At 37.9% G+C, this 26,228-nt stretch overlaps 4 protein-coding genes across 5 annotated transcripts; 2 read left to right on the top strand and 2 right to left on the bottom strand.

Moving 5' to 3' along the window:
• The first annotated feature begins 6,759 nt into the window (after positions 1 to 6,759).
• On the top strand, positions 6,760 to 8,739 carry LOC133707918 (probable phospholipid-transporting ATPase 8). The gene is made up of 3 exons (XM_062133371.1): positions 6,760 to 6,997; positions 7,769 to 7,874; positions 8,020 to 8,739. The coding sequence occupies exons 2-3, from the start codon at positions 7,853 to 7,855 to the stop codon at positions 8,532 to 8,534; spliced, it is 537 nt and encodes a 178-aa protein (XP_061989355.1). The 5' UTR covers positions 6,760 to 6,997; positions 7,769 to 7,852; the 3' UTR covers positions 8,535 to 8,739.
• A 1,296-nt stretch (positions 8,740 to 10,035) lies between these two features.
• On the bottom strand, positions 10,036 to 11,723 carry LOC133711721 (isocitrate dehydrogenase [NAD] regulatory subunit 1, mitochondrial-like). The gene is made up of 3 exons (XM_062137823.1): positions 11,297 to 11,723; positions 10,516 to 10,593; positions 10,036 to 10,229 (listed from the first exon to the last, which is right to left on the bottom strand). The coding sequence occupies exons 1-3, from the start codon at positions 11,721 to 11,723 to the stop codon at positions 10,036 to 10,038; spliced, it is 699 nt and encodes a 232-aa protein (XP_061993807.1).
• Positions 11,724 to 12,414: 691 nt separating this feature from the next.
• On the top strand, positions 12,415 to 13,901 carry LOC133712440 (homeobox-leucine zipper protein HAT22-like). Its single transcript, XM_062138546.1, has 3 exons — positions 12,415 to 12,873; positions 13,125 to 13,204; positions 13,333 to 13,901. Exons 1-3 carry the CDS (start codon positions 12,517 to 12,519, stop codon positions 13,580 to 13,582), a joined length of 687 nt encoding a protein of 228 aa, XP_061994530.1. The 5' UTR covers positions 12,415 to 12,516; the 3' UTR covers positions 13,583 to 13,901.
• Positions 13,902 to 18,324: 4,423 nt separating this feature from the next.
• On the bottom strand, positions 18,325 to 22,723 carry LOC133712439 (protein trichome birefringence-like 5). Of its 2 annotated transcripts, none has more exons than XM_062138543.1 (5): positions 22,011 to 22,723; positions 20,453 to 20,645; positions 19,767 to 19,960; positions 19,224 to 19,382; positions 18,325 to 18,899 (listed from the first exon to the last, which is right to left on the bottom strand). In XM_062138543.1, the coding sequence occupies exons 1-5, from the start codon at positions 22,448 to 22,450 to the stop codon at positions 18,575 to 18,577; spliced, it is 1,311 nt and encodes a 436-aa protein (XP_061994527.1). In that variant the 5' UTR covers positions 22,451 to 22,723; the 3' UTR covers positions 18,325 to 18,574. The 2 variants fall into 2 exon arrangements, with proteins under 2 accessions (XP_061994527.1, XP_061994528.1); XM_062138544.1 differs by having other exon boundaries at positions 20,453 to 20,631; positions 22,011 to 22,287.
• Positions 22,724 to 26,228: the final 3,505 nt, after the last annotated feature.

Raw genomic sequence — 26,228 nt, 5'->3', positions numbered from 1 at the left:
ATCTACTTGTAGTTTTGTCATATCGATCGTAGAAGTATTCTAAAGACTTTGGGTGGTCTCGGATGAAGTTCCGCCTCGATTGGTGTTACTTTCAGGGTTTTAGTTCAACTAAGGGATCTGAACTTTAATCGCTTTGTGATTCGTATACTAAGTTGAGGCATTATTTTACTTAGGTGATTGACGGAGTGTGTTCTGTACTTTATCTCGGGTGTAAGAGAAGATGCAGCGGGATTTAGAGGTGAGTAAATCTCACGGTGTTTCGGTTATTAAATTAGTTTTATTTTAATTTAGTAGATTAAATTATTAGCATCTCAAATCATATTTATCAAAATAAATATTTGTTTTGAAATATATGAACTTGATCGTCAACGGTTCATGGGTAAGTTAAAACAATATTTTGTTATGAAATGATTTTCGAGTAGGTTAATTTGTAAAACTATAGTTGATATTAGTGGCATCCCTGAGTGGATGACTACGTGTGTGTGTGTGTGTGTGTGTGTGTGTGTGTGTGTATATCTTGGTGGAATTGTGTGTGTAGTTTACTATCGTTGTGCAATGTGATGTTGAGGAAAATAAATGATTTTGGAAAGAAAAGACGGTTTTGTTGGCTTGGAGTTTTGAAAGAAGTATGTATGATTTTAGTGTTGGTTTTTGAGTTGAGAAAACAATATTTGGGAAATGATTTTGTTATTTTTTTGAGGTTGTTGGAGATGAGGAAACAATATTTGAAAAATGATTTCATTATTGTTTTGAGGCTGTTGGAGATGAGGAAATGATATTATGTCACAACCAGTGTGGTGATCTGTGTGATGAACTGCGTGATGATTTTGTGTAAATGATGTGAGTTGTTGTTGAGTGACTGATGTTGAGATTGTTGATATGGTGATTGGTGTGATGAGTAGATGAATGTGTATTGATTTCTAGTTTATTTATAGTATTAAATTGCTTATTTTTAATGTTATCTCCTGAACTAAATTATATGCAGGGATTACTGCTTTTTGAATTGTTTGTTTTATGTAATTTCCTGAACTAAACTCTATGCAGGGATTACTATGATTTCTACTGATTGTTTTAATGTGATCTTCAGAACTAAGTTTCTATGCAGGGATTACTGATTTTACTTAATTCATATTGTGAGTGCATTTGTGGTTTGAGATCTATAGTGAGTGTGAAATGAGTTGTGATGTCATAATTTTTGACAAATGCTTTATGTTGAGAGGAAATGAGTGTGATTTTGTAGTTTTGTCGTTGACACTAAAAATATTTTGAAACATCACTGAGGTGACAACTACTTTCGTTGAGACAAATAAAGGATGGTTTTGTAGATTGTTGTGTATTAAAATGTTTAAAACGTTACTGGAGTTTGATTGTTTAGTTGACGTTTTGTGAAATTAGATGCATGAATTGAGAGTCAGAGCATGTGGGTTTTAGTTTTGAGTTAACTTATGTGAGCATGATATTGTAGGATATGAACTTGATGTTTTTGTTGTGATAATTGCATATCGATATTTGTTAGGTTGAGATGGTTTAAGCATGTGTTATGTTGGTTGTTTTGAGTTTACTCACAGGAGCTTTCATGAGCTTACCGGATTTGTTGTTTGCAACCCGGTGCACTATTCGATGTGCAGCTGGCTAGGGTGAACGTGATTGGAGCTGAGGGGTATCTTACTGTTGCAATTATAAGTTGAGAAACTTGTTAGTCTTCCGCTGTGTAGTGAGTGTGGTGAGTTTGTTTACTTATTGAATTGTAGATTCAGTTTAATTTGTAAACTTAGTATAATGTAATATATGACTCTAAAGAATGAGTCTGTATTGATTGTGGGTTCAAGGCATCTTTGTTTACTGGTTCTTTAAAGAAAAAAAAAATTCAGGTATTTGTATTGATGTCTGAACCATCATGTCCGGAGTATTTATGTTTGTTTATTTGTTTATTAACTGTGCTTGAAAATCGGGGCGTGACATCGCGCCTTTTGTACATATTAAGTTGGAATATTCAGTAAAAACTCATCATTGGGCTTCCCGGTGTGATTTGAGCCTTGAAACATAAATTCTCGCCAAACCTCATATTTACGTGCAACTTAACATTCTTGTACTAAATCGGCCATAACTTCTTCTAGAAAAATGATATTCACAGACCATAAAAAGCTTTGGAAACTAGACATCCGAGTCTTTCCAAAAATATAAAGATAAATATCTAGTTTGTTCTGAGCTACTCTAAGTACACTGTCGAAATTGACTAATCTGCACATGCAGATTTGTCGATTTTGCCTTTCAATCCCTCTTTTGATTATTTTCTTCTTCTTTACTGTAAAATACCTATAAAACAAATAAACAAAGTGTAAATAACTAGAAAATATCAAGAACTAACTACAAAAGTGTAAAGAAATTTGATATAAATAATGTATAATTACGCTCCTATCAGACGCATCCGCAAATGTATCACACCCAACATGCATCTCAAACAATCTCTATCTTGGTTAAAAAATATAGAAAATTACATATAAGTAACAGACCAAAGATTGAAAAACAGAAAACCCACATTTTGTAAGTTTTATACAAATAAGGACAAGGAGCCCGGGCCCAAAGAAAATAAAGCAGGCTTAATTCCTGGTGTTTCATCCGCAATTACAAATTTGAACAATTTTTTGTTAATATTACAATGACGCCACTGTAGGATGGAATAACCCCAAAACAGAGGTCTGATGTGCAAAGTACCGTAAGCTGGCGATGAGCTCCCGCATCGTCTCCTCAAGGCATCAAAGAAGTCCGCCTCGTCCAAGCGCTCTTACGCCGGCGACAGGAACAGAGGGATGGCGGCGTCGCTGCTGATGATGATCGCCTCGTTTCGGATGATTCCGACTTGGTTGTAATCTGCGAGAAGCTCTGATTGGTTTCGATCAGTGAAGATCAACTGAATCGACGGCCAGGAACATCAAATTTCTGAAATCCGATGAGGAATTGGTCAGTTGCTGTTGATTTTGGGCTATCACTAATGTTTAGTTTGTGGTTGCAACTTGTTGTTAAGGATGAATTGAGAGGTTTTATGAGATGGGATATGGGATTTATGAGAATGAGAGTTTAATTGTTAGTTTGGCTATTTTCTGGGATTCAAAGAGTTCTGTTTTTAATAAGAAAAAGAAAAGTTGAATGAACTGTAGTTTTTTTTTTGTTACAAAACGAACTGTAGTTTAGATTTGTAGATGAAGGAATATGATTTCTGAAAGCAGTTTAGTTTGCTGCATCAATTTAGTTTTGGATGATAGTTTGTCCTAAATAGTTTAGCTGCTTGTGTTTTTTTTTTTTTTTTAATTTCGGTTAAGCACGTAATCTGCTAAATATGGGTTGAACTCGAGTCTGTGGTGTGATCTCATGTTCAAGTTTTAGGAGTAATTATTGGAGTCAGCTGTGGTTGATCAAAGGTCTTGTTATATGTTTACTGAGTCTTGTAATTTGAGACTTTGACACACTAACTTTGGCACATACAGTAGCAGCATAAATTATAGTCTTCAGCATCTCGTTTGTGCAGAGAAGCTGGAAATGATATTTGGGTTTGTTTGGTTTGTAGATAAGTCGGTTTTTTTTCTGATGCTTACTTGAGTTTGCTTTTGCTTGTGGTGGGGTTATACTTAAAATGTGGTGTCGCTTGTTGGGACTTCAGATAATAGCTGTTGGTTTGGAGTAGTTGTGCTTTTGCTTGTGATGGCGGTATTATAGTTGCATTTCAGATTTTTTTTGAAAGACTTGTTGTTCTCAGACAAAAGTAGTGCAGTAGTTGTGCTACTGTGTTCAGTTTATTGTTGTTATGTGCTACTGTGTTATTCTTGCATTTGTGCTACTGTGCTACTGTGTTATTGTTGTATTTGTTATGTGCTACTGTGCTACTGTGTTATTGTTGTTATGTGCTACTGTGTTCAATTGAAATTTCTTTCTGCAGTTTATTGTTGTTATGTGCTACTGTGTTCAGTTTATTGTTGTTATGTGCTACTGTGTGCAGTTTATTATTGTTATGTGCTACTGTGTGCAGTTTATTTGAAGTTTCTTTCTGCAGTTTATTATTGTTATGTGCTTCTGTGTGCAGTTTATTTGATGTTTATTTGTGCAGTTTATTATTGTTATGTGCTACTGTGTGCAGTTTATTTGAAGTTTCTTTCTGCAGTTTATTTTTGTTATGTGCTATTGTGTGCAGTTTATTTGATGTTTATTTGTGTGCATTTTATTTGAAGTTTATTTGTGTAGTTTATTATTGTTATGTACCTGCTACTGTGTTTAATTGAAGTTTCTTTCTGCAGTTTATTGTTATTATTTGCTACTGTGTAGTAGTAGAACTGAACGAGTATGAGTGCAGCGAGGGCAGTAGCAGGATTGGACAAGTGCAGTAGCAGAACTGGACGAGTATGAGTGCAGTAGCTGAAAACAAGTAGCAGAACTGGACGAGTATGAGTGCAGTAGCAGGATTGGACGAGTACAGTAGCAGGATTGGGCGATGACGAGTGCAGTAGCAGAACTGGACGAGTACAGTAGCAGGATTGGGCGATGACGAGTGCAGTAGCAGAACTGGACGAGTATGAGTGCAGTAGCAAGATTGGACGAATACAGTAGCAGGATTGGGCGATGACGAGTGCAGTAGCAGAAAACAAGTAGCAGAACTGGACGAGTATGAGTGCAGTAGCAGGATTAGATGATGAGATGAGAGTAGTAAGAGAGTGAGACTTTGTGAAGTAACATAAATGGATTATTATCAAGGAAATAAAAGTAACATAAAGAATTATTCTCAGAAAAAAAAAAAAAAAGTAACATAAGGGAATTAGAAGTCAAAAGAAGTAGTTAAGGGTAAAAAAGTAAATTAACTCATGGCATGAGGCAAGTGGAGAGCAGATTGTCCTTACTTGTAAGATTTGATCTTTATAAAATGATTAGAAGTTAAAAGAAGTAGTTAAAGATAAAAAAGTAAATTAACTCATGACATGTGGCAAGTGGAGAGCACATTGTCCTTATTTGTAAGATTTAGTCCTTATATGTTTAATTCAATCTTTAGATGATTTATTTGTAAAGTCATCTTTTGTCAATAACTTAAATGTAATTTGTTATAAAAAATAACATGTATACACGTATGTTCACCTAAGAGATTGTGATAAGCAAATAAACTTCTGCAACATAATCCAAGACTAAAATCATAACAACTTAAGCTATTCGTTTAATCTCAGCCATTAGATTCATTTAACCCTTCCAGTCACTCAAAAAATGAGCAAGACTCAGAAATAATATGCTAACCGGCTATAATATTTGATAGGGTAGTAATAGCCCCACCATAACTATAATATCAAGTAGACTTCACTTGCAGGTATCTATCTCATAAGTTCAGAGATTCCTAAATGGAAGAGTCATGATATTAGAAATAATTATCCATCTTTATTTTATTTTTCTGCGATGAAACAAATAGAGAAATGTTTTTTTTTTTTATTTTTTTTTTTATGAAATAAAGAGTACTTACCAATTGTATGCCCCTATTTCATAGATAAGAATAGTACAAGAATGACTATTCTGTTTCAACAATTGTAGCTCAGAGTAGTCTATGCTAACAAAAATACCACGCCTCGTAGGCAATCTAGACTACTTAACCTCAGTTGTCGAGCATGCAATTGTGGTAGTTAAAATCAAGCTCTTCTACAAAGACTCATAGAGACACCCTTACTAGCAGACATTTATTCTAAATAAAAACAACTAGACAACTATGGGCTCCTGCCCTTTAAAAGAGTCAGAGCTCTTGACAGGCCTAAACATCCCAAAACCTGAGACCAAGCCCAAAAACCTAGTCCCAGGCCCAGAGGCATCCAAAGACAACAATAGCAACAGTCTTAATCTGCCAATCATCGCCACCACCGCAGCAGCCATAATTTTCGGCGGACGGCCCTTGCAACGCAGCATCAGCGCCACCTCCCTTCAACTACCAAGCGCAGATCAGTAGAAACCCGATCGGTGTCGGAACTAGGTGAGAAAACACAGTGAATCGAAATCTCAATCGGCCAAACTGAGCGACCGATCAAGAACCCCGATTCCACAACACAGACCCGATCTCGAATCCATCCGTCGCCGTAATAGCAGAGGCCTCCTCTTCCGCCAATCAACGACCACCGTCACTAAAAAACCGCTCCTATTTCAATTGCCGCCGCAAAAAGCATCGACTCCTCTTCTGCTGCAACACCTTCTCCAATCCGCCAAAACCTAGCTACCTCCCCTGCCTCACCCTAGGACCTCTCTCGACGATGAGAACTCGCCCCTCTGCTAGACCCGACGAAGAGGATCAGATCCGTCGCCGTCACTCTCTGTGCTCAAAACCCTAGGTTTTGCTTGATTTTTATTTCTTCTAGATCCATAATAGATAGAGAAACGTCTTGTTTTCACTTTTCAACGAGTACTGAAATAATTAAATAGCTGAACTTTGAATTTTAGATTTATATAAAAGCTATATTCTCATCAATGTTTTTCATATTTTTTTTTTTAAGGGAAATGATGGAAAATGTCACGTTAGAGTGTGAAATGATAAAAAGGTCACCTAGTTTCTCACTTGATAAAAAGATCCATTATAAATTGTTAGTAATATTAATTTAGTCCTTATGAATAATGAGGTAATGTTAAAAAATGTCAGTTTTTAATTTTTTTGATTCTCATTCTGCCCTTAGAACCTAATACACGTTTATAACCGTGCATTCAAAATCTCAGAGCTCAAATTTTCTCTCTCTTTTGATCAGATCGATTTGATCGGAGATTCTCTCTCCAAGTTTCTCTCTCCGTCGCCAGCTTCCGATTGCGCTGGGTCTCTCTACAATGATCCCGTCCTCCAAGTCTCCTTTCAAATCGAACAGTTGCTGATCACCGCCGCGCTCTCCAAGTTCTTCTCCGACGTCCTTCTCAGAACCTCACCGTCGACGTCGCAGACTTCGAGGCTCCAAAACGGCGCAGTTTCGGTTCAGGAAGCAGTGCGGTTCGGGTTTCGGAGGTAATTCGCTGTATCAGAGTAGAGATTTGGCTTATCAGATTAGAAATTGGGCGATTGTTCATAGCGGCTTTGATTTTGGAATTGAGCTTTGGATGAAACGATTATAGGACTATTTATGCTATTTTCATTAATTTTGGATTTGATCCAGAATTATCAAACTCGTGATTTCGATCTAGAACTGTCATGAATTTCTCAAGTATAAATTATAGGTTTATCTATCCACGGTTTTGATCTGTGAATAATTTTGATGTTGAATTTGATAGAAGTTTAGGAATTATGAAACAGTTTAGTTTTTCTTTTCTTCAATTGATGTACTTTATAGAAATTGTTGTTATTCTTTTGATTGATATAAATTCTGTTGAAATTAGACGATAGATATAGTTCCTTGATTATGTTGATTTAATTGCTACTGAACATTGGAAAAGAATCGGATTGAGATACTATCAAAACAATAATGGAATGTAGAAAGTAGGGAGAATTGAATTCGAGGAGAGATGCAATAGGTATTGTAATCCTTTGTTTTTCATTTTTGTTAACCTAGTTGTGAAATGAGCCTAAGGGCCTTCTCAGGTCTCAGGTCTCAGGTCTCAGGTCTCAGGTCTCAGGTCTTAAGTTCACTGGTTAGTGAACCAGTGAGAGAAGCCATTCTCCAGGTTGAACTCAATACTTCTGCAAAAACTGAGATTTACTTGTGTAACTTAAAAAATGAGTTCTTGTTATGTTGTCAAGGTCCTTTGATAGATTCTCAAATTGTTGTATGTATGCTTGCAGTTCTACTTTCAAAATGGTCGCCCACCACCTAATGGACTTAAGAAACAATGTCTTTCCAGAATTGATGAGCTTTTCAGCAGTCATATGGATGGATTGCAAATGCGGGGTAAGATGTGTATCTGATTTGTTATTATGCAGATAAAAGAAACAAAACCTCTCTTTCTATTCTTTGCCAATGCACTTGCCAGAGATTAAGGAATATAAGTTCGTTTTTAGCAAGGGGTTTATATTACTTTTTTTTGTTTATGCAGAATTTAAGACGGTTACGAAGGAAGTATGCCAGCTACCAACATTGTTATCTTCTGCTCTCTTTAGAGAGATAGATGTGGAGGCAAACAATCGAAAGGTGAAAGTGTATAGTAGTAATTATACATTCATTGAGACCAGATGGAAGAAGCTCAGAGTTGGTGATCTTGTCAAGGTGCACAAGGATGAGTACTTTCTTGCTGATCTGCTTTTGCTTTCATCAAGCTATGAGGATGGCATTTGCTATGTGGAAACTATGAACCTTGATGGAGAAACAAATTTAAAATTGAACCATGCACTGGAGGCGACATCCCATCTTCATGATGAAAATTCCTTGGAAAGATTTAGGGCAGTGATCAAGTGTGAGGACCCAAATAAAATGTTATATTCATTTGTTGAGATTTTGTTCTATAACGGCAGAGAACACCCACTTTCCTTGCAACAGATGCTGAAAAATACAGAATATGTCCATGGATTTGTTGTTTTCACTGGGCATGACACAGAAGTGCGGCAAAGTTAGACAGCTCTCTTTTCTTTCAGTGTCTTTTTTTTTTTTTGCCCTTCTTTAATTATTGAATTTCTAGTGTTGCATGTTGGTCTGTATGTTAGTTTGGTTCATGGTAGTTTTGGAGGTTTGGATTGGTTAATTGTGCCAACTTGGTCTCAGTTTTGTTTATATTCAAGAACTGATTGTTTGATTACAAATTAGAAGTTTATCCAGATTATGTGACTTGGCTACTGACAGTTACTTGGTTAGTGACATTGTCAGTGACATGTAATGTGACATGGTCAGTTACTTAGTTAGTAACATGTGATTAACAGTGACTTGGCTATCAACTTGTGACTTGGCTACTGACAGTTACTTGGTTAGTGACATGGTCAGTTACTTAGTTAGTGACGTGATTAACAGTGACTTGGCTATCAACTTGTGACTTGGCTACTGACAGTTACTTGGTCAGTAACATGGTCAGTGACATGGTCAGTTACTTAGTTAGTGACATGTGATTAACAGTGACTTGGCTATTAACTTGTGACTTGGCTACTAACAGTTACTTGGTGGTGACATGGTCAGTTACTTAGTTAGTAACATGTGATTAACAGTGACTTGGCTATCAACTTGTGACTTGGCTACTGACAGTTACTTGGTTAGTAACATGGTCAGTTACTTAGTTAGTGACGTGATTAACAGTGATTTTTGGCAGTTACATGATCAGTGACTTAGTTAGTTACTTGAGGTTAATAGTTACCCAGACAGTGACTTGAAAATTCTAAAATATGTAAGTGACATGCAATGTGACTTGGGTCAATGACATGGATATAATAATGACTTGACAAGTGACATGTTATTGACAGTGACTTGGCCGATGATTGACAGCGACATGGTCAGTTGCTTGAGATTAACAGTGACTTTTGGCAGTTACATGATCAGTGACTTAGTTAGTTACTTGAGGTTAATAGTTACCCAGACAATGACTTGATTAATGACCTGACTAGTGACTTGACCAGTGACTTAAGGAGTTTGGCTATATTCAACCATTTGTTGTGTAGGAACATACCAAGAGGGAATACAAGATCAGAAAAAGGAACAAGGCATGAGAACTCAAACACTATACTGACTATAGTTCTAATAAGTAATAACCACCCCCACAACAAAAATCACCACACATCACTCCCATAAAATATAATAAATAACCACCACAACAAAAAAACCACAAATTAAAACCCCCCCCCCCTCCCCCGGAACAAGTCAAAATAACATTAAGGCGTCCCGATAGAGGCTGATGCTCAGGCGGAATGCTCTGCCATGTTTTTATGCCCATTATAATTGCATTTTTCTTTCTAGGATCTGATGTAGTTACAGTGACATCCTTAAACAACTTGAGATCAGAGGGAAGCCTCCAAGGCAGTTTCCCATCCTTTCCAATACCCATTTCTCGAGTTGCAGCCACAACAACTTGATAAGTCCTCTGTGGATTCAGCTAGGTGATTCTATTCCCATTACCATTTGATGATCAGCACAATCACATCATACGTTTGGAAGAAGAGCCAGATATAGCAGCTACTCTCTGAGAATGCTGCACTTCACCCTTGTAAAGTCCCTTCTTCAATTTCTTTTTAGCGTGCCATGCCTCATGTCTTTCCTCCTTTGACAGCTGCTTACACTCAGATATATTCAAGTTATCATCAAATAACCAACAGAAATTTACCAACACAACTACAAAACAGAAGGTACAATTCCTGGAATTATCAAATGCCAAAATCAGTAGCTATCAGATATTTGAATGCAAGTTATATGCTCACAGTTTACTCTTACAATGACAGTTTCTAGATTTTCATTATCATAAGCTGGCATATTAATCTTTAATGGTAAGGCAAGATGAATAAAATATCATGTCCAAGATGAGCTAAAACAAATAGCAGGCCCATACCTTCCGCTCTTTCTTCTCCACCTGACTCCTATCCATGTTGCTTCCTTTTATGCTGCTTAGTTTTCAAGTTACCTATATCTTCCACCTTCTCTGTAGCAGCAGATCTTCTATTACGAGGCAAGCCACAGGCAGCATCTGCTTTCCTCCAAGCTTTATCAAATTATTGGAGGCATCAAAGCCTCCAAAAAGTTTTTGAAAGCTGCTTCTTCTTTCGACTTAGTTCTGGAGCTCCGATTTTCGCAGGATGGTTCTCAAGATTTGAATATGTAGTAAGCATACTACATAATGAGAGGCTAGACCTAGAGCGATCCTATCCCACACCTGGTTAGATATGTAAAGCCATCTAACTTCAGTAAGCATACTTAAGTGTTAACTGAACTATCCAAGATATAGAAACATACTGTGAAGTACATAATATCATGACTAGACATTTGTAAAGCCTTATACCACAAAACCCGAATAACAAAAGAGCTCTTCAGAAAAATAAGATCAAAGCATGCCAAGATCAAAGCAAACCAATTACATAAGAATACACAATTCATCAAAGTAAAAAGATTGCTTGTTGCTAAACTTCTCCGAACACACAAGATTTATCTATATGAAAATCCTTATTTTGGACAAAGCAATTACAACAAAACCTCTACATCTAGCATGAAAATCACAAGATAAAACCATCATTTTGAATTTGGATAAAATTATAGAGACAATCAAACACAACAACTGATACCAATACCTCCTCTAAACAGATCCTACAATAAAAGATATATTGTTCCTGCTCCTCCAAAACTGACTGAACATTATAAATTTTACAGTTAATAATGAATTTTACATTTCGGAATTGCATTGTTTATACCTTTAAGGCTTTCAACAACTCCAGGAATGATCTCGTGCTCGAGCCCCGAGTACTCACCCTCGGTGTTCTCCCTGATCACCAGAATGTCGATGTTGCCATGCTTGGTCTGTAAGCCACGCAGATTGAAGCAGTTGACCAACGAAGCATAGAGATCGAGATCTCGCCGGAGCTGCATGTTCAGCGAGCTAACGCCGCCGCCCATTGGCGTCGCCAGCCCGCCTTTCAGACACATCTTGTTCTTCCTGATCGACTCAATCACCTCCTCCGGCACCCTCGGCATGTTGCCGGTGACATCGTACTTCTCGAAGTAGACCGGCGCCTGCATCGCCTCCATCACCTTCTCGACAGCGTTCATGACTAGCGGTCCGATTCCATCGCCAGGGATTTTGGTTACGACACGCAGAGCTCCGTCGCTGGGTGGGGGCATGTCGGTGAGCGATCGGGTTTGGACCACGACGGTGAGGTCAGTTGAGAGAGAGAGCAGGGAAGGGTTAATTATATTCTGAAATGGACCGGGGAAGAGGGAGACGATGGCATGAGTTGTAATTTTTGTCATTTGTAGTGTTAGATTGCTAAGGAGTGACCTTAATTATCATGAGATATTTTGTGTCACCTGAATTATAATAAGGCACTTCAAAATGACCTCTTTTATCATTGGCCCTTTTTTTTATCCAACAATGTATTTCATATTGGATATTAATTTTGCAAAATGTTGATAATGAATTTTTTTTTTCCTTTGGAATCAGTGGACATGAGTTTCAAGAATAAGAACTTGGACTAAGTAACGACTACGATTGTCGCTACGAAGAAAGTCAATTTTATGGAAAAGAAAAGAAACAAAAGGTTCTGTTCTCATTGGACTAAAAATTAGCTGAAGAAAAAAAAAAAAATCATTCACCCATGGAATTCCTGAATTCAATATTGCACTGAAGGAGGTTTTGGTTTCCTAAAAGGAGTCAAAATTTTAACGCATTTCTTTATTCTTTCTTATTATGCTCTACTTTTCAATAGTAGTAATTACTACCTATTCATAATTATAGAATCAAATATGACTAATAACTGATTGAAATTCAACTCCCATCATAAATCTGTCAAATCCCTCTTACCCCCGACTTTCCTATTTGACAACTATATTCATCTCTATCTCTTTCTCATTCTCTCTCTCTCTCTCTCTCTCTCTATTTTTCTCCTCTTTTTCTTCCTCTCTCCTTCTCTGAAACATGGGTGATTATGATCCTGAAGCATGCAACACAAGCCTCCAACTTGGACTTGGCTCGGGTGGATATGCTCCAAGGCAAGAGATGAGGACCAAGGATAGGCCTCTGGTCTGCTTAGACCTATCATTTGCTCTTCGCCCAAAACCGGAGAAGATTGCTAACTTGGATGATCACATGGCAATTGGATCGATTTTGAAGACGAATATTGTCTATGAAGACGAAGAAGATCGGAGAAGCACTGATCATACCGATAGCGAGATCACCAACAGCAAAAATGGTGCAAGAAAGAAACTGAGGCTGACAAAAGAGCAATCCACTTTGCTAGAAGACAGCTTCAAGCGCCATAGCACCCTTAATCCGGTAAATCTTCTCTCGAGTCTCGATCAGCAGCTAATTTTTGATAAGAAATTCTTCCAGACCTGAATAAACTGATCACATAACTAAGCACGCACCTGAGGTCTGAGGATATATGGCTTTGAGATACAGCCATTGTATGCAAGAATTTTCCGTGATTTACATAACCACGGCCTAGGTCATATGTACATGTGATGTTCAAATTTTGTTTCTTTATTAAGTGAATTAATTAATTTATATTTAGAGTAAATATGCAGACCCAGAAACATGCTCTTGCTGGGCTATTGAATCTGAAGCCAAGGCAGGTTGAAGTTTGGTTCCAGAACAGAAGAGCAAGGTGATCATCAAGGAAATTAAATGTTTCTTATCAAATTTCTGTTAGGGCTATTGATTATGCGGAACAGAATGGCTGGAATGTAGTCTACTTGACACGAACTAACTGATAGCATCTTTGTAATCTTGTAGGACAAAGCTGAAACAAACAGAAGTGGACTGTGAGTTCTTAAAGAAATGGTGCGAAAGTCTGAGCGACGAGAATCGAAAACTGAAGAAGGAACTGCAGGAGCTAAAATCGTTGAGTGTGAATGGGGCATCATCACCATTATTGACTCATCAAATCCCAAAGACCACGATGCTCACAATGTGTTCATCTTGTGAGAGAAAGGCAAAAGCTAATGATCAATATCCTAATAACGAAGCAGCAGCAAAGAATTAAAGCAGATGCCAGACGATCTTCTGAGTGTGGTCCGGAAAGAGTTGAATAAGTTGCAGATCGAGCGGCTTTGACAGTAACAAAATTATACTGAGAGATTGATTTCGAATACGTTCATAGCCACTGCCATAGCCAAGTATGTAGGTGCAAGAATTAGGGATGTGTTGATGTCGATCAATCAACTACTAGTCAACTACCACATGACTAAACTGCTGAATCATATGTTTGTTTTGATTTACTGATTATAGGAAAATTTAAAGGAATTAATGTTCCACTCTTGTTTTGGTTTTAAGAATTAATTTACTTTGATTTACTGATTATAGGAAAATTTAAGGGAATTAATGTTCCACTCTTGTTTTGGTTTTAAGAATTAATTTACTTTGTATTGATCGACTAGATACTAGATGAAAAATACTTGAATCGCACATTGATGTGTGACTACACATTATATTCAACAGTTGATCCACTTAATCATAAATACATGAAACATTGTCACAATATTAGAGCAACTTCTTCAACCGTTTGTTTACTGTGTTTTTTGTGCATGATGATGTATATAGCTAGGGTTTCAAAATTTACTCTTCCTTTCATGTGCTATTTTGAAAGTGTGCTTGCATTTACCGCAAATATCAATTTACCGCCCTATGTTTTAGTGTGGGTTTTGTGTTATCATTCAATTCTCTTATCTATACCATTATTAAGATAAGAGGGTTTGTTAAACTAGAATTCAAAATCTAGAATTCTGACATAAATGACCCTAGAAGATTAATAAACTTTGAGAATTAATTAAATCATAATTAATATATTTTTAAAAAAAATAAACAAAAAAAGTATTCACAATCCACTTTTCTCTCCCTATTATCTTTTCTCTGCAATAACTAACTTTTTTCTTTTTTATTTTCTGAAGAAAAAATAATAATAATAACTTGCACATGCAGAGCATGTGTGAGGAAATGCTAGTAAAAATTAATGACGACTAGGGTGTAATAAGATCATTAATCAAAATTTCGCAATTTGGATAAGTTACTCATTCACAATATGGGGAGTTAAAGTTTCAAAAGTTATAATTTCCAATTACGTAAATCTACATACTACTTCCATCTCCAATTAGTCCATTACCCAAAACTATTCTCAAATTTAAGAGTTCCTTAATCTATAATAATAACAAGTGATTTAATTAGTCAATTAATCTTTGTAAGAAAGATTTTCTGCAATTACTAGTGCGTTAATTTCTAAACACTTCAGCCTTTTACCAATTTTGTAGTTGTAGTTGTAGTTCTTCACAATAATAACCATAGTTAGTAAAAAATGGGACTTGTATAGTACGTGAAAAATTAGTACGTGTATTATTCGGACATTTTATCAAATAGTTCGTTGAAAAGTTCGGCAAAATATTTTTAATTAATTAAATAATTAAATTTTTTAATTAAAAAAATTAATTTGTATTCATTTTTGTTCAATAATGTGTAAAATACGGAAAAAAAACGTAAAAATAGTGTATAGTACGTTTATAATACTTTTGGCTTCAAAAATACGAAAATTTAACGAGTCCCTTTCAAAAATACGAAGTACGGAAGTATTTTTGAAAAAAACGTAAGTACGTGTTTTATTCGCGTATAATACGAAAAATTACTAATTAAGATAATAACTTGAATTAGTCGATATTTAGTCTTATTAGTATTGTCAAGTTACTGGTTACTTGGAGCTTTATTCTATAGTGATGTTATGTTAAGGCACCACAGGATTTCCTAGGCAGTGATTCGATTCTGATGTAACCCTTAAGGGTGAATTATTGTATAATGTTATCTACCTTTACATCTTTTAATGGATTGACACCTAATTTTTCTCAAAAAAAAAAAAAAAAAAGGACAGAACCTATTCGTAGAGTAACTCAAATAATGCACATTGCATATATGTTTATTCTGCACTTTATTGTAACAAAATGCAGATATTTGGATTGATTTATTAAAAATAACTAACAAAAAATTAAAGTAGGGTCTATTTACTCTCTTCTCATGTTTAAGAACTCCTTGCGTTTTTTTCTTTAGGAGCGTAGTAGGGAGTGTGGTTGGACCATTTCTTTTTTTACTTCTCCCTAAATTTTGTCTAAGAAAGCTCCTTGTGGAAGCTCTAATTGTAAACTAAATTTGATTTATTTAATATTGCTTGACCAACAAACAACCGGTTACAATTTTAGGGCTTTCTACCTTCATCCCTAGCTCATCCTAAAAACGTACATTGCATGTACTTTATGTTGACAAATCATCAATTGAAATCATGGAAATAAAGTAAATGAAGAGAATGATATACTCCTAACTACATAGCGAAATTGTTAGGCATGCATGTACAATATGAGGAACCCAATTACAAGCTTAAAGACATTAAATAGGATACTCTTTTTCACATAAGAGTAAATGAGTGCTAGTCATCAATCACAATTTAAGCTGTGGGTTTATACTATATAGGGGTGACCACCAAACCTAACTCCAATTATCATCATGCCAAATTGCCAACCACATTCAATTTTTTATCTTTTAATGCTCTCAAGTGATCATTGGGTGAGCTCTCTTAAATCTTCAAACTTTCTCCCTTTTTATTCAATATCCCTTCTTTTCCTCATCAAATTGCAACTCTATTATTAAAAGAAGTTGGCTAGACCGCCGAGGACCAACATCCACATCCACATCCACAGCCACAATCTCCTCATAGACAGCCAAATTTGACGTGCTGCCACCATAACTTGAATGATAGCCATCATAAAGCCGTGCAAGGCTCCATTAAATCGGAACCTTAACCGAAAGAGGAAAACGACAACTCTAAGAACATGAATTAAGAACGAAAAGATATATAATTGAATTGATGGAACATATGACACTAATTAATTTGGTTTCGTTTTTCTATTGTTCATTACTAAGAGCAGCGCCCCTAACCACCATAGGTGGTCGAGTTGGTAAGAGTCTTCAGGTACGGAACCTCCACACCCAGGTTCGAATCCCGCCAACGCTAATTGGAGTTTAAATCTCAATCTATTCTTGGTTGCCAAGAGGGAGGAAGTGTTTTGACATGATCCCCCGCGCACAGATTAGTCTCTGTGCCTAGGAAGCCTTTGAGGATACCGAGTGATCTTGTTCTAAACCATTTTAAAGTACGGACACATTCTATACTTGTTCAAACAGTCTTGAATTCAAAGTTTTGAGCAACTTAAGTTTGTTACCCCTTTATTTTGCAGTCTTTCTCATTCGGGAGAAACAACAACAATTTCATTGTTCGGTTGTTTTTAAATTGTGCACAATTGACGAAGTGGTGTTAGCTCAGTGGTTAGAGCGCCCACTACCTAGGATCCAGGTCCTGGGTTTGAGTCACTATGGCGGTAGCAGTGAAATCATTTGAACCTCTTTAAATAAAATAAAAAAAATTTAAAAAAAGAAGAAAAAAAAAAGGTTTTTGTCCATTTACCCCTTTTCTAGAGATTTTTTTCCCACTTACCCTATTAAGTTTTTTTAATTCCCCCTTACCCAAAACACTTTAAGGAAGTCTTTCCTAATACCTCATAAAGTTTTTTTTTTCTTTTTTTTTTTTTAATACCATTTTACCCTCACCCATGTGTTACTTAGAGAAAAAGAGAAAATGGAAGAGAGAGAAACCATAGGAGACTTCGCCGGAGCCCCGTCACCGATCGTCTGATTCCGGTCACCGGCTGTCAGATTCCGGCCAACTTTCGCCAAATTCCGGCCGCCGCCGACCAGACTTTCCTGAAAACCTCGCCGGAGGTCCCCCAAAGAGGTCGTCGGAGATCTCATAGGTCTCCGGAAAAGTTTATTACCCCCAATAGACGTCTATTGCCCCCCAATAGAGAGGCAGTAGAGATCTATCTATTGCCCCCAATAGACGTCTATTACCCCACAATAAACGTCTATTGCCCCCAATAGAACTTTCAGTTGCAGGAATGAGAAATAATATCCTTAAATTTAGACAAATAAAACTTTAATTAAAGAAAAAAAAACGAAGAGATTACATCAATTCAAAAGGTCTATTGCCCTAATAGCCGTTTATTACCAGATAATAAAACTTTTTTTTTCTTTTTTTTCTTTCCTTCTGTCCACAGTTTACCAAAAAAAAAAATTGAATGAAATGTTAAGAATCAAAATTGGAGATTCACACATTGCATGAGTGAGAAGACTCATAATTCAGATCTTCGACCATGACCCGCTGCCAATCTAACAACCCGGCGCTTTGCAATTTTGGAACCAAACTGTCGTTCAGCTTGGCCACCGGAGCCGTTGTGGCCTCAACGCCACTCTCCTCCTTGGCATTGGCCTCACCTTCTAAAGCACTGGACGGCGTCATTTCGTCCACGACTCCTCCTCCAGCGCCGGCGTTGAAGTCCTCCGCCTCAATTCGGGCGCGACTCCTTCTCCGGCGCCGGCGTTGAATTCCTCTGCCTCAATTCGTCCACGACTCCTCCTCTGGCGCCGGCGTTGAAGTCCTCTGTTTGTAATTGAATTCCAATCGGTTAATCACGTCGGTGACATAACAAGTGAGAAAACACAACTAATTATCTTTCTTTTGATTAAGGAACACAAAGTTTACTCGTTTTCTTTTTCATATTTCTTTATTTGTGGATGAATGTATGAACGTGAATGGTAGGGTATACAAACCTTAGTCCATCAAACAATCATTTCAATAATTGATCGACTCATCTACTGAAGATGATGAAATGATGAGCAAAAAGGGAGAAAGTGACGTAACTGTTGAAAATTCTTTTCCTTGAGCTTTAAGCAAACACAGAATCTAGACTGAAATCTTGTAAGATACGGTCAGCCGGCCCTTCAAAGAAAAACAAAAGAAACCACACTACATGTCACATGACAAGAAATAAAGAACAAAGACCAGGAATTCTCTTGACAATCATTAGAAAATTTCTCATTACTTTCGTCGGGGCGTGGTATGTATGAACACAGGACTACCTTTTTTTTTTTTATAATATAGAAGAGACTACGAAACTGAACTCTTTGATTTGGTCTGCTGAAAAACCATAGTGGAATAGATGAGCTCATTCCATGCATCAGGGACTCCAGGAACACACCAATGGCTACAGTCTTCCTTCCTGGTGGAAACTTTCTGACCGTAGATTGATGGATGGCCATCCTTGCGGAAATTGGTTAACCTTGTCACATTCAATAGTTTCACTGGAACCTTCATTTCTTTGATTACTTCATCCACTATCTTCATTTTTAAAGGGTAGCTATCCAGTATGGCCCCAGAGAAGGCTGGTTCTTTTTCCCCATTGCATGACCCACCTGAATCCCAATCTCCACCTCTTTTCTCAAGAAGTTAGAGTGATCGAATTGATAAGTGAAACACTTTCCCATAATATAAACATAAATTACAGGTACAGAAATTTCAGGTTGAATGACCTCCTAAATCAACAACCACCCCGCACTCCAACAAAAAGAACATAAAAAGTTCCTATATTCTTCTTTGTCATGCTTTTTTTTATTTTTTTTTATTGGGATTTAGACAAAGAAATGGAAGAAAGTTTCCACACACGCATGGACGATTTATATTAGACTCTCTCTTTCTAGTTGTTTCCTAGGAACTGACAACGATATGAAGATCAATAGAATAAAAAGTGGAAATATACCTGAAATGTGAAGAAGAGTACCCACGATAGAAGATCAACTGCTTTTTTGGATTCACATTAAGCTCAACCCAGCTAGCCCAGGTCTTCAGGGCCCGTCTAAAGGCCTCAGATACATCAAATTGTGGATAGAGATAATCTCCTTCTTTGTAGTAGTTTTTCCTGTATCAAATAACTGTCATATTTACTAGCATGTTCCGTTCCCTTTTACAGAAGAAAAGACGGCCAAAAGAAGAGATCATGCATCATCAAGTATAGTATGTATCAATTACTTGCCATGTCTAAGCTTATTTATTACTCAGTCTTGACTAGCTTATTGAAAAGACATACAAAGATAATATATAATCTACACTTGAAATGCTATTTATTTGTATCCAGATACAATATTAGCATTCTACGGATGTTTTCTATAAGATGAATGATTTACTAAATATCCCAAAACAACCCAAGAAATTATCAAAGAATGACTGAAAAACATATATTGATCTGCATAACAAATGTAATTAAATACATTGGATTATGTAAGAGATTAGCTTGCATACATACCCACGAGCAGTCTTTCCATGAGCCCACCAGTGGCCAGTATTAAAGACAAGAATGTCAGCCTTCTTCCAACGTTTAGCATTCTTGTCAATTTGATCCATTGATAAAGTTGGATTTGACTTCCCTTTCTCATCAAAGCGGACTCCTTCTTTCACAAGGAAATGTGACAACACAAACTCCACCGTACAGTCATAGTCCTTTCCAAGAGTTTCCAAAAACTTACAATCAGTAGGTGTATGTATTAATCCATTGTACTAAAATGAGTTTTACTAAAGCAATTCTGCGTGCTTAATTACTAGCAAAGGAAAATTGGGTTTAATTTGGAAAGTTCGGCTAAAATGAAAACATTCTAGTTCAATATTAAGACCTAAAATCATAGTATTAATTCCAGAACGAAGCACTCAACTAAATCAAGCAGATTGGGATGAGCAAACAGGCATGAGGTCATGCAGGTTTGCCACACAACAGACACACACACACACACACACACAAAGTAGTTATATGTTTAATGAAAATTAAGTACTAAGAACTGAAAATGTGCTAAATGGAGAAGCTGCCAACTAGACTTAACAATCAGTGCTTAAGAAAGAGGCACATGTTACCAAGGAAAAAAAAGAAGTCACACATATCAAATGCAAACTAGATATCTCTGCAGGAATTGAAGATTGGGAGCTCTGTAATCTAATTACCTGGAATTTGAAAACAAAATAGCTTCTTTCTTTGGATATTTTATGGCCATGGACCTCATACATTCTGCTCTTATTATGCAAGCCTTCTCGGAGGAGGCATAATATTGATTCAAACTGGTTCCGGTTCATGGAATCTCCTATGAGCATCAACCTTTTACCCCGTAGCCTCACCAAAAAGTCTGTTGCATTAAACCTACGGGTGATGGTGAGAACAGATACAAAAAGTGCTTCCAATAGAATGATAATTTTCATAGAATAAGGTGACAAATAAACCGAAGTAAATTATTGAAACACTGAAATAAATGGATACAAGGAAATCAGTCTTGAATGAAAACATGCTAACAATTCTGTTGCATCACAGTTTCACGCTATGCTTGGACGTGCAACTAGAAGCATAACAATTGAAGAAAGTGTAAACACATACCCTAACATTTACCATTCAGTACTAGGAAGAGCAAAAGCTCTTTAATTGGTCAGAAGGTGAGTGCAAAATCGATGAACCATACATCATAGTATTGATATCTTGATACAATGTTTGTAAGTTCTGCGTCAACAACATAACTAAAAGTGTAATTTGAAAACGGACATTGAACACATTACCAGTTAAGGCATAATTTATAGTTATACTTCTTTCCAATTGGTTCGGTAAAGGGGATATAGTTGGCTCCCCATATATATCTACAAACTTTACATTTGAGACTTTTACATGGGTGACACCCCCATTTTCAGCAGGTTGGTAATTTCCTAAAACTGAAATAGTTGGTTAGTTCGAAAAAGCCTCAAGCCACCTGCTTGATGGAGAAATATCTAGCTGAGCAGGTAATGCACTTGGGGATGAGCTGAATTAAGAAAACCATGGAGGGGGAAGTTTCTAAGCTTATCTGTCTTGAGAGTGAAAAATTTCAGAAGAAACTGTAAAGTGGAGTATTCTGGTAAGAAGACCAGAACACAAATGGAAAAAGAAACAAAGAGAGAGTGAATCCTCTTTGTCAAACCTTGAAACCCAAGTTTTGGCAATGATTGTATGCAACTCATTTCAAGTAATGGCAAGATTTGAAACAGATAAAATAATGAAAACACTACGAACATGCTCAAAATGTCAATCTGTTGTTACTGACTCTTTGGTGTATTAAGGATTTTGCAACATGGAAAACAGTTCATTTTCTCCCTATGTGATTAATTCATTCAGTTTCTCATAAAATTCAAGTTTCTTCTGAAAATATGCACAAACCAAGACACACAAAGTTTCGATTGATGCAGTGGTATAACTTACAATGCCACAGCAGGTTCCCTTGCGGTTTATGGTCAGGGTTTAAAAGAAATTGCGGAAAATCAGAAAAGATTTTTGCTTAGAAGGAACACCTGGTATTTCTTTGTTAAGAAAGGTCCTTTGAACGATGCTTGTTAATATAGGATCAAGATTGGTTTAACAAGACACTGAACATCCCTAACAGACCCTTACATTGTAAATGCGCATGGCTTGTGATCATATCTGAAGCCTTTTGGCGGACATTCAAATTAGAAAAAGATAACTAATAAAGCAGGACATTTGAGATACCTTGGAAGATCACAGCCGTCAGGTTTCCAACGCCATTTGAGATACTCAGAGTCGCTCCTCCCATTGCTCTGGCAATCAAAAGCTTCATCAACATAAGGGCATGAACCCGGTTTGTAAAGCGGGTATTGCTCATCTCTCACCCAACTTCCCACGTACAAATCACACGGAATTTCACCCATTTCACCATCTGGGTTCTCATTTTCACCACCATTTTGGTCATTGGAGTCCTTCAGGTCAGAGCTCTCAGAGATGTGGGAATTGTTAGTTGAAGAAGGAGAAGAAGAAAAGGGGATTTGGGTCAAGTGGTCCTTGTAGAGAAAGAGAGATTGCTCAAGAGCTCGTTTGGTGAAGACGAAAATGGTGAAGAGGAAGATGCTGATGAATAGGATAGCAATGAAGCTCTTATGGGGGGAGGAATTACTGGGTGTTGCCACTGCCATTTGCCAATTGCTGATCGCTCATTGCTCATTGCTCATTGCTCATTGGATGAGTGAGACTCTGAGAGTGAGCTTTTTGTCAATGGAGGAAAGGAATTTTTTTTTGTCAAGGGTTTGTAGACACATAGCAAATCTAAGGTTTTATAAATAAAGAAGATTGAGAATCAAATCAAATAAGGAAAGATTCACAGTTTTTAAATCAGTTTCCAGAATTCTAATAGATCATGAGACGAATCATTTTATTCATATTTTTCTTCTTCGTTTTTCTCTTTTTGTTTGCAGACGATCAATGTATATTTAACTTATTTACCATGACTTTTTATTCTTTTAGAGCAAGTTCGTCCATAATTTTATTCTATAATAGTAATGATGTATATTATGGATACCTACCAACAAAATTATTAATTATTTTAGGTGAATAAAAAAAGACTTACAGACTATTCAATCTAACAGCTATTGTCATGATATTCTGTTATGTCTATTGGCAAGATATTGAGAACTTCTCGGACCTAGGGTTTGCGCCTCCGGTCTCTAGGGTTTTCTGCAGCGCCGGTTGCCGGCTTCAGCGGGTGCTTGTCACCTTGTTCTCGTCACCATGAACTGTCTGGTTTGGAACTGTCAAGGTATCGTGAATAACAACACTCGATATGCCCTCAAGTCGTTGATTCAAAAGCATAAGGCGTGCTTAGTCTTTCTCAACGAGACTCACTGCACTAAGTAGCAGCACCAGTCGCTCTTACGGTCAGTTGGACTCTCTCAGATTGCTCACTTTGATCGTGTGGACAGAGCAGGAGGTTTGGCTTTGATGTGGGACACCTCCATCACAGTCAATGTTAGAAGGGTTGATCGCTACTTCATTGACGCTTTGGTAAAGGGTCCCGACGATGTGGAATGGCGTTTTACAGGTTTCTATGGGCACCCGGAGACCGGTCAACGTCACCTTTCTTGGGACTTGCTTCGTTCTTTAGTTCGGAACCCACGGGAGAGGTGGGTTGTTGTCGGGGACTTTAATGAGATTTTGGAGTTGGGGGAGAAGTCAGGTGGCAGGCTACGGAGTCTGGGACAGATGCAGGCTTTCCGGCAACCATTGACTGATTGCTATCTGGAAGATATGGGGGCAGCTGGAGGTATGTTCACTTGGTGTGATTCTGGTACAAAAGAGAGGCTGGACAGATGTACTGCTTCTTCGGCGTGGCGGGCTGACTTTGGTTTTTCAAGAGTAGTGCATCTGCACCCTAGCCGGTCGGACCATGTCCCTCTTTTATTAGAAGTTCGCCGTAATCCACCGGTGCATGAGAGACGAAGAAGGCAGTTTTGTTTTAAGGAGATGTGGTGTTCTCATGAAGGATTTGCACAGAAAGTGGAGGAAGCCTGGAGTGAGCCATATACCGGTGACCCTATGTTGTACCTCTGTAGGAAAATTAAGGGTGTTGGCCACCAACTCCTGTCTTGGGATCGAACGGTGTTCCAGAACCGAAGGAATGAGGTGGATGCAGTTCGGGCTCAACTCAATGCCTTGTTACAAAAACCGTTTGATCCGGCTAATCACGAGGCCAAGTTGCAGCTGTCTAAGAAGCTGAATGAGTTAATGTCTATGGATGAAACTTATTGGTGCCAAAGGTCAAGACCGATTTGGCTCAAGGAGGGCAACATGAATACCAAGTATTTTCATAAACGAGCCTCCAATTGACGTCAGAAGAATAGGATTAAAGGGCTCTTTGATCAAGTTGGCCGATGGCAGGAGTCTCCCCTAGGGATTGAGAAAGTTATTTTGGAGTATTTTCAGTCGGTGTTTAGTTCCCAACCTTCTGACATGGCAGCTCAGGATTTGGTTCTCCAGGCTATCTCTCCTAGAGTTACGGAGGCTATGAATGTTTCTCTGTTGGCCCCTTATACTATGGTGGAAGTTCGGGAAGCGCTCTTCCAAATGCATCCGTCCAAAGCTCCGGGGCTGGATGGCATGTCACCTTTTTTCTTCCAGAAATATTGGGATTTGGTTGGGCATGAGGTTAGCAATGTGGTTATATCGTTGTTGACTAACTTGGAGATGCCTCCGGACTTAAATTTTACCCATGTAGTGTTGATACCAAAACTCAAGGAAGTGACGACTATGTCACATTTGAGACCCATTGCTTTGTGTAATGTGCTGTATAAGATTGCTTCAAAGGTGGTGGCTAACATGTTAAAGCTTTTTTTGCCGGCCATTATCTCTCCCCAACAGAGTGCGTTTGTGCCTGACAGGTTGATTTCTGACAATACTCTGGTGACCTCGGAGGTGGCCCATTATATGCATAAGCTCAAGAGGGGTCAAGAAGGCTTTTTGGCCCTCAAATTAGATATTAGCAAGGCCTATGACAGATTAGAGTGGAGCTTTCTACGTCGGATCATGTTAAAGATGGGCTTTGTGGCGCAATGGGTTGATCTGATTATGTTCTTCATTTCCACGGTACGCTATTCTTTTCTTATTAATGGTGCTCCTAAGGGTTTCATTGCTCCTCAACGGGGATTAAGGCAAGGGGATCCTATTTCGCCTTATTTATTCCTACTTTGTGCTGAGGGTCTATCTGCTCTTATATCTCATGCGGTCTCGAGTGGAGATTGGCAGGGTCTCCGGATTTGTAATGGGGCACCAACGATTAGCCATCTACTTTTTGCTGATGATAGTATGCTCTATTCTTTTGCTAGCCCTGAGGACTGTCTTAAGATTCGACATTTGCTTGATATCTATGAGAAAAAGTCCGGACAGCAGGTGAACCTACAGAAAAGTAATGTGGTGTTTAGTGGTAGTGTTCTTCCCCATCTACGTGCCAATATGGCTCAAATTTTGGGCGTGCAGGTGGTGTCTAAACATGAGAAGTATTTGGGTATCCCAACTTTGGTGGGTCGATCCAAAACTGCGACCTTTGCTTTTTTAAAAGATAAATTATCTAAGAAGCTGACAGGGTGGAGCTCTAAGTTATTGAGCAGTGCAGGTCGAGAGATTTTAATAAAGGTGGTGGCTCAGGCTATCCCTCTCTACACTATGAATTGTTACCTCCTTCCTCAATCTCTTATTCAGGAACTTCATCAACTATGTGCTCAATTTTGGTGGGGGAGTACCGAGGACAAGCGGGCCATGCATTGGCGTGCATGGGATGATTTATGCAAACCAAAGAGTATGGGCGGCATGGGATTCCGGCATTTATTTGCTTTTAATTTGGAGATGTTGGCAAAACAAGGATGGCGATTAGTTCAAAATCCAGATTCGTTAATTGGGCAACTGTTGAAAGCTATTTATTTTCCCCATTGTAGTTTTTGGGAAGCATCCGTAGGTGATCAGCCCTCTTATGCTTGGAGGAGTATAATGCAAGGTAGAGATATTCTTAGTGCTGGTATCCGTCGTCGTGTTGGCAATGGATTAACTACTAATATCTGGTCCGACCCATGGCTAATGGGAGAGGAGTTGAGTTCCTTTCGGTCTGTGGCTGCTACGGTGGTAGCCGACCTGTTTCTTTCTCCAGGTGTGTGGAATTTACCGCTGTTAACTAGCTTGTTTCCTCCTCGTATTGTCCGCAAAATCCAAGAGTTACCTCTAAGTCCCCACCACCACGGTGATCGGTGGATCTGGGGAGGTGACAAGAAGGGCAGATTTACTGTGAAATCTGCTTATCATATTGCTAGGGGCAGAATTTTGGAGGATGATTCTTCTAATCCTAACCCTAGTGCTCTCCTCTGGAAGCATCTGTGGAAAGCTCAAGTGGCCAGGAATGTGAAAATGTGTGCTTGGAAAGCAGCTACCAAT

Source organism: Rosa rugosa, chromosome 5 (assembly GCF_958449725.1).
Source record: "Rosa rugosa chromosome 5, drRosRugo1.1, whole genome shotgun sequence".
Lineage (NCBI taxonomy): Eukaryota > Viridiplantae > Streptophyta > Magnoliopsida > Rosales > Rosaceae > Rosa > Rosa rugosa.
The sequence above is the reverse complement of the archived record's forward strand: the minus strand, read 5'-3'. Positions and strand labels throughout refer to the sequence as shown.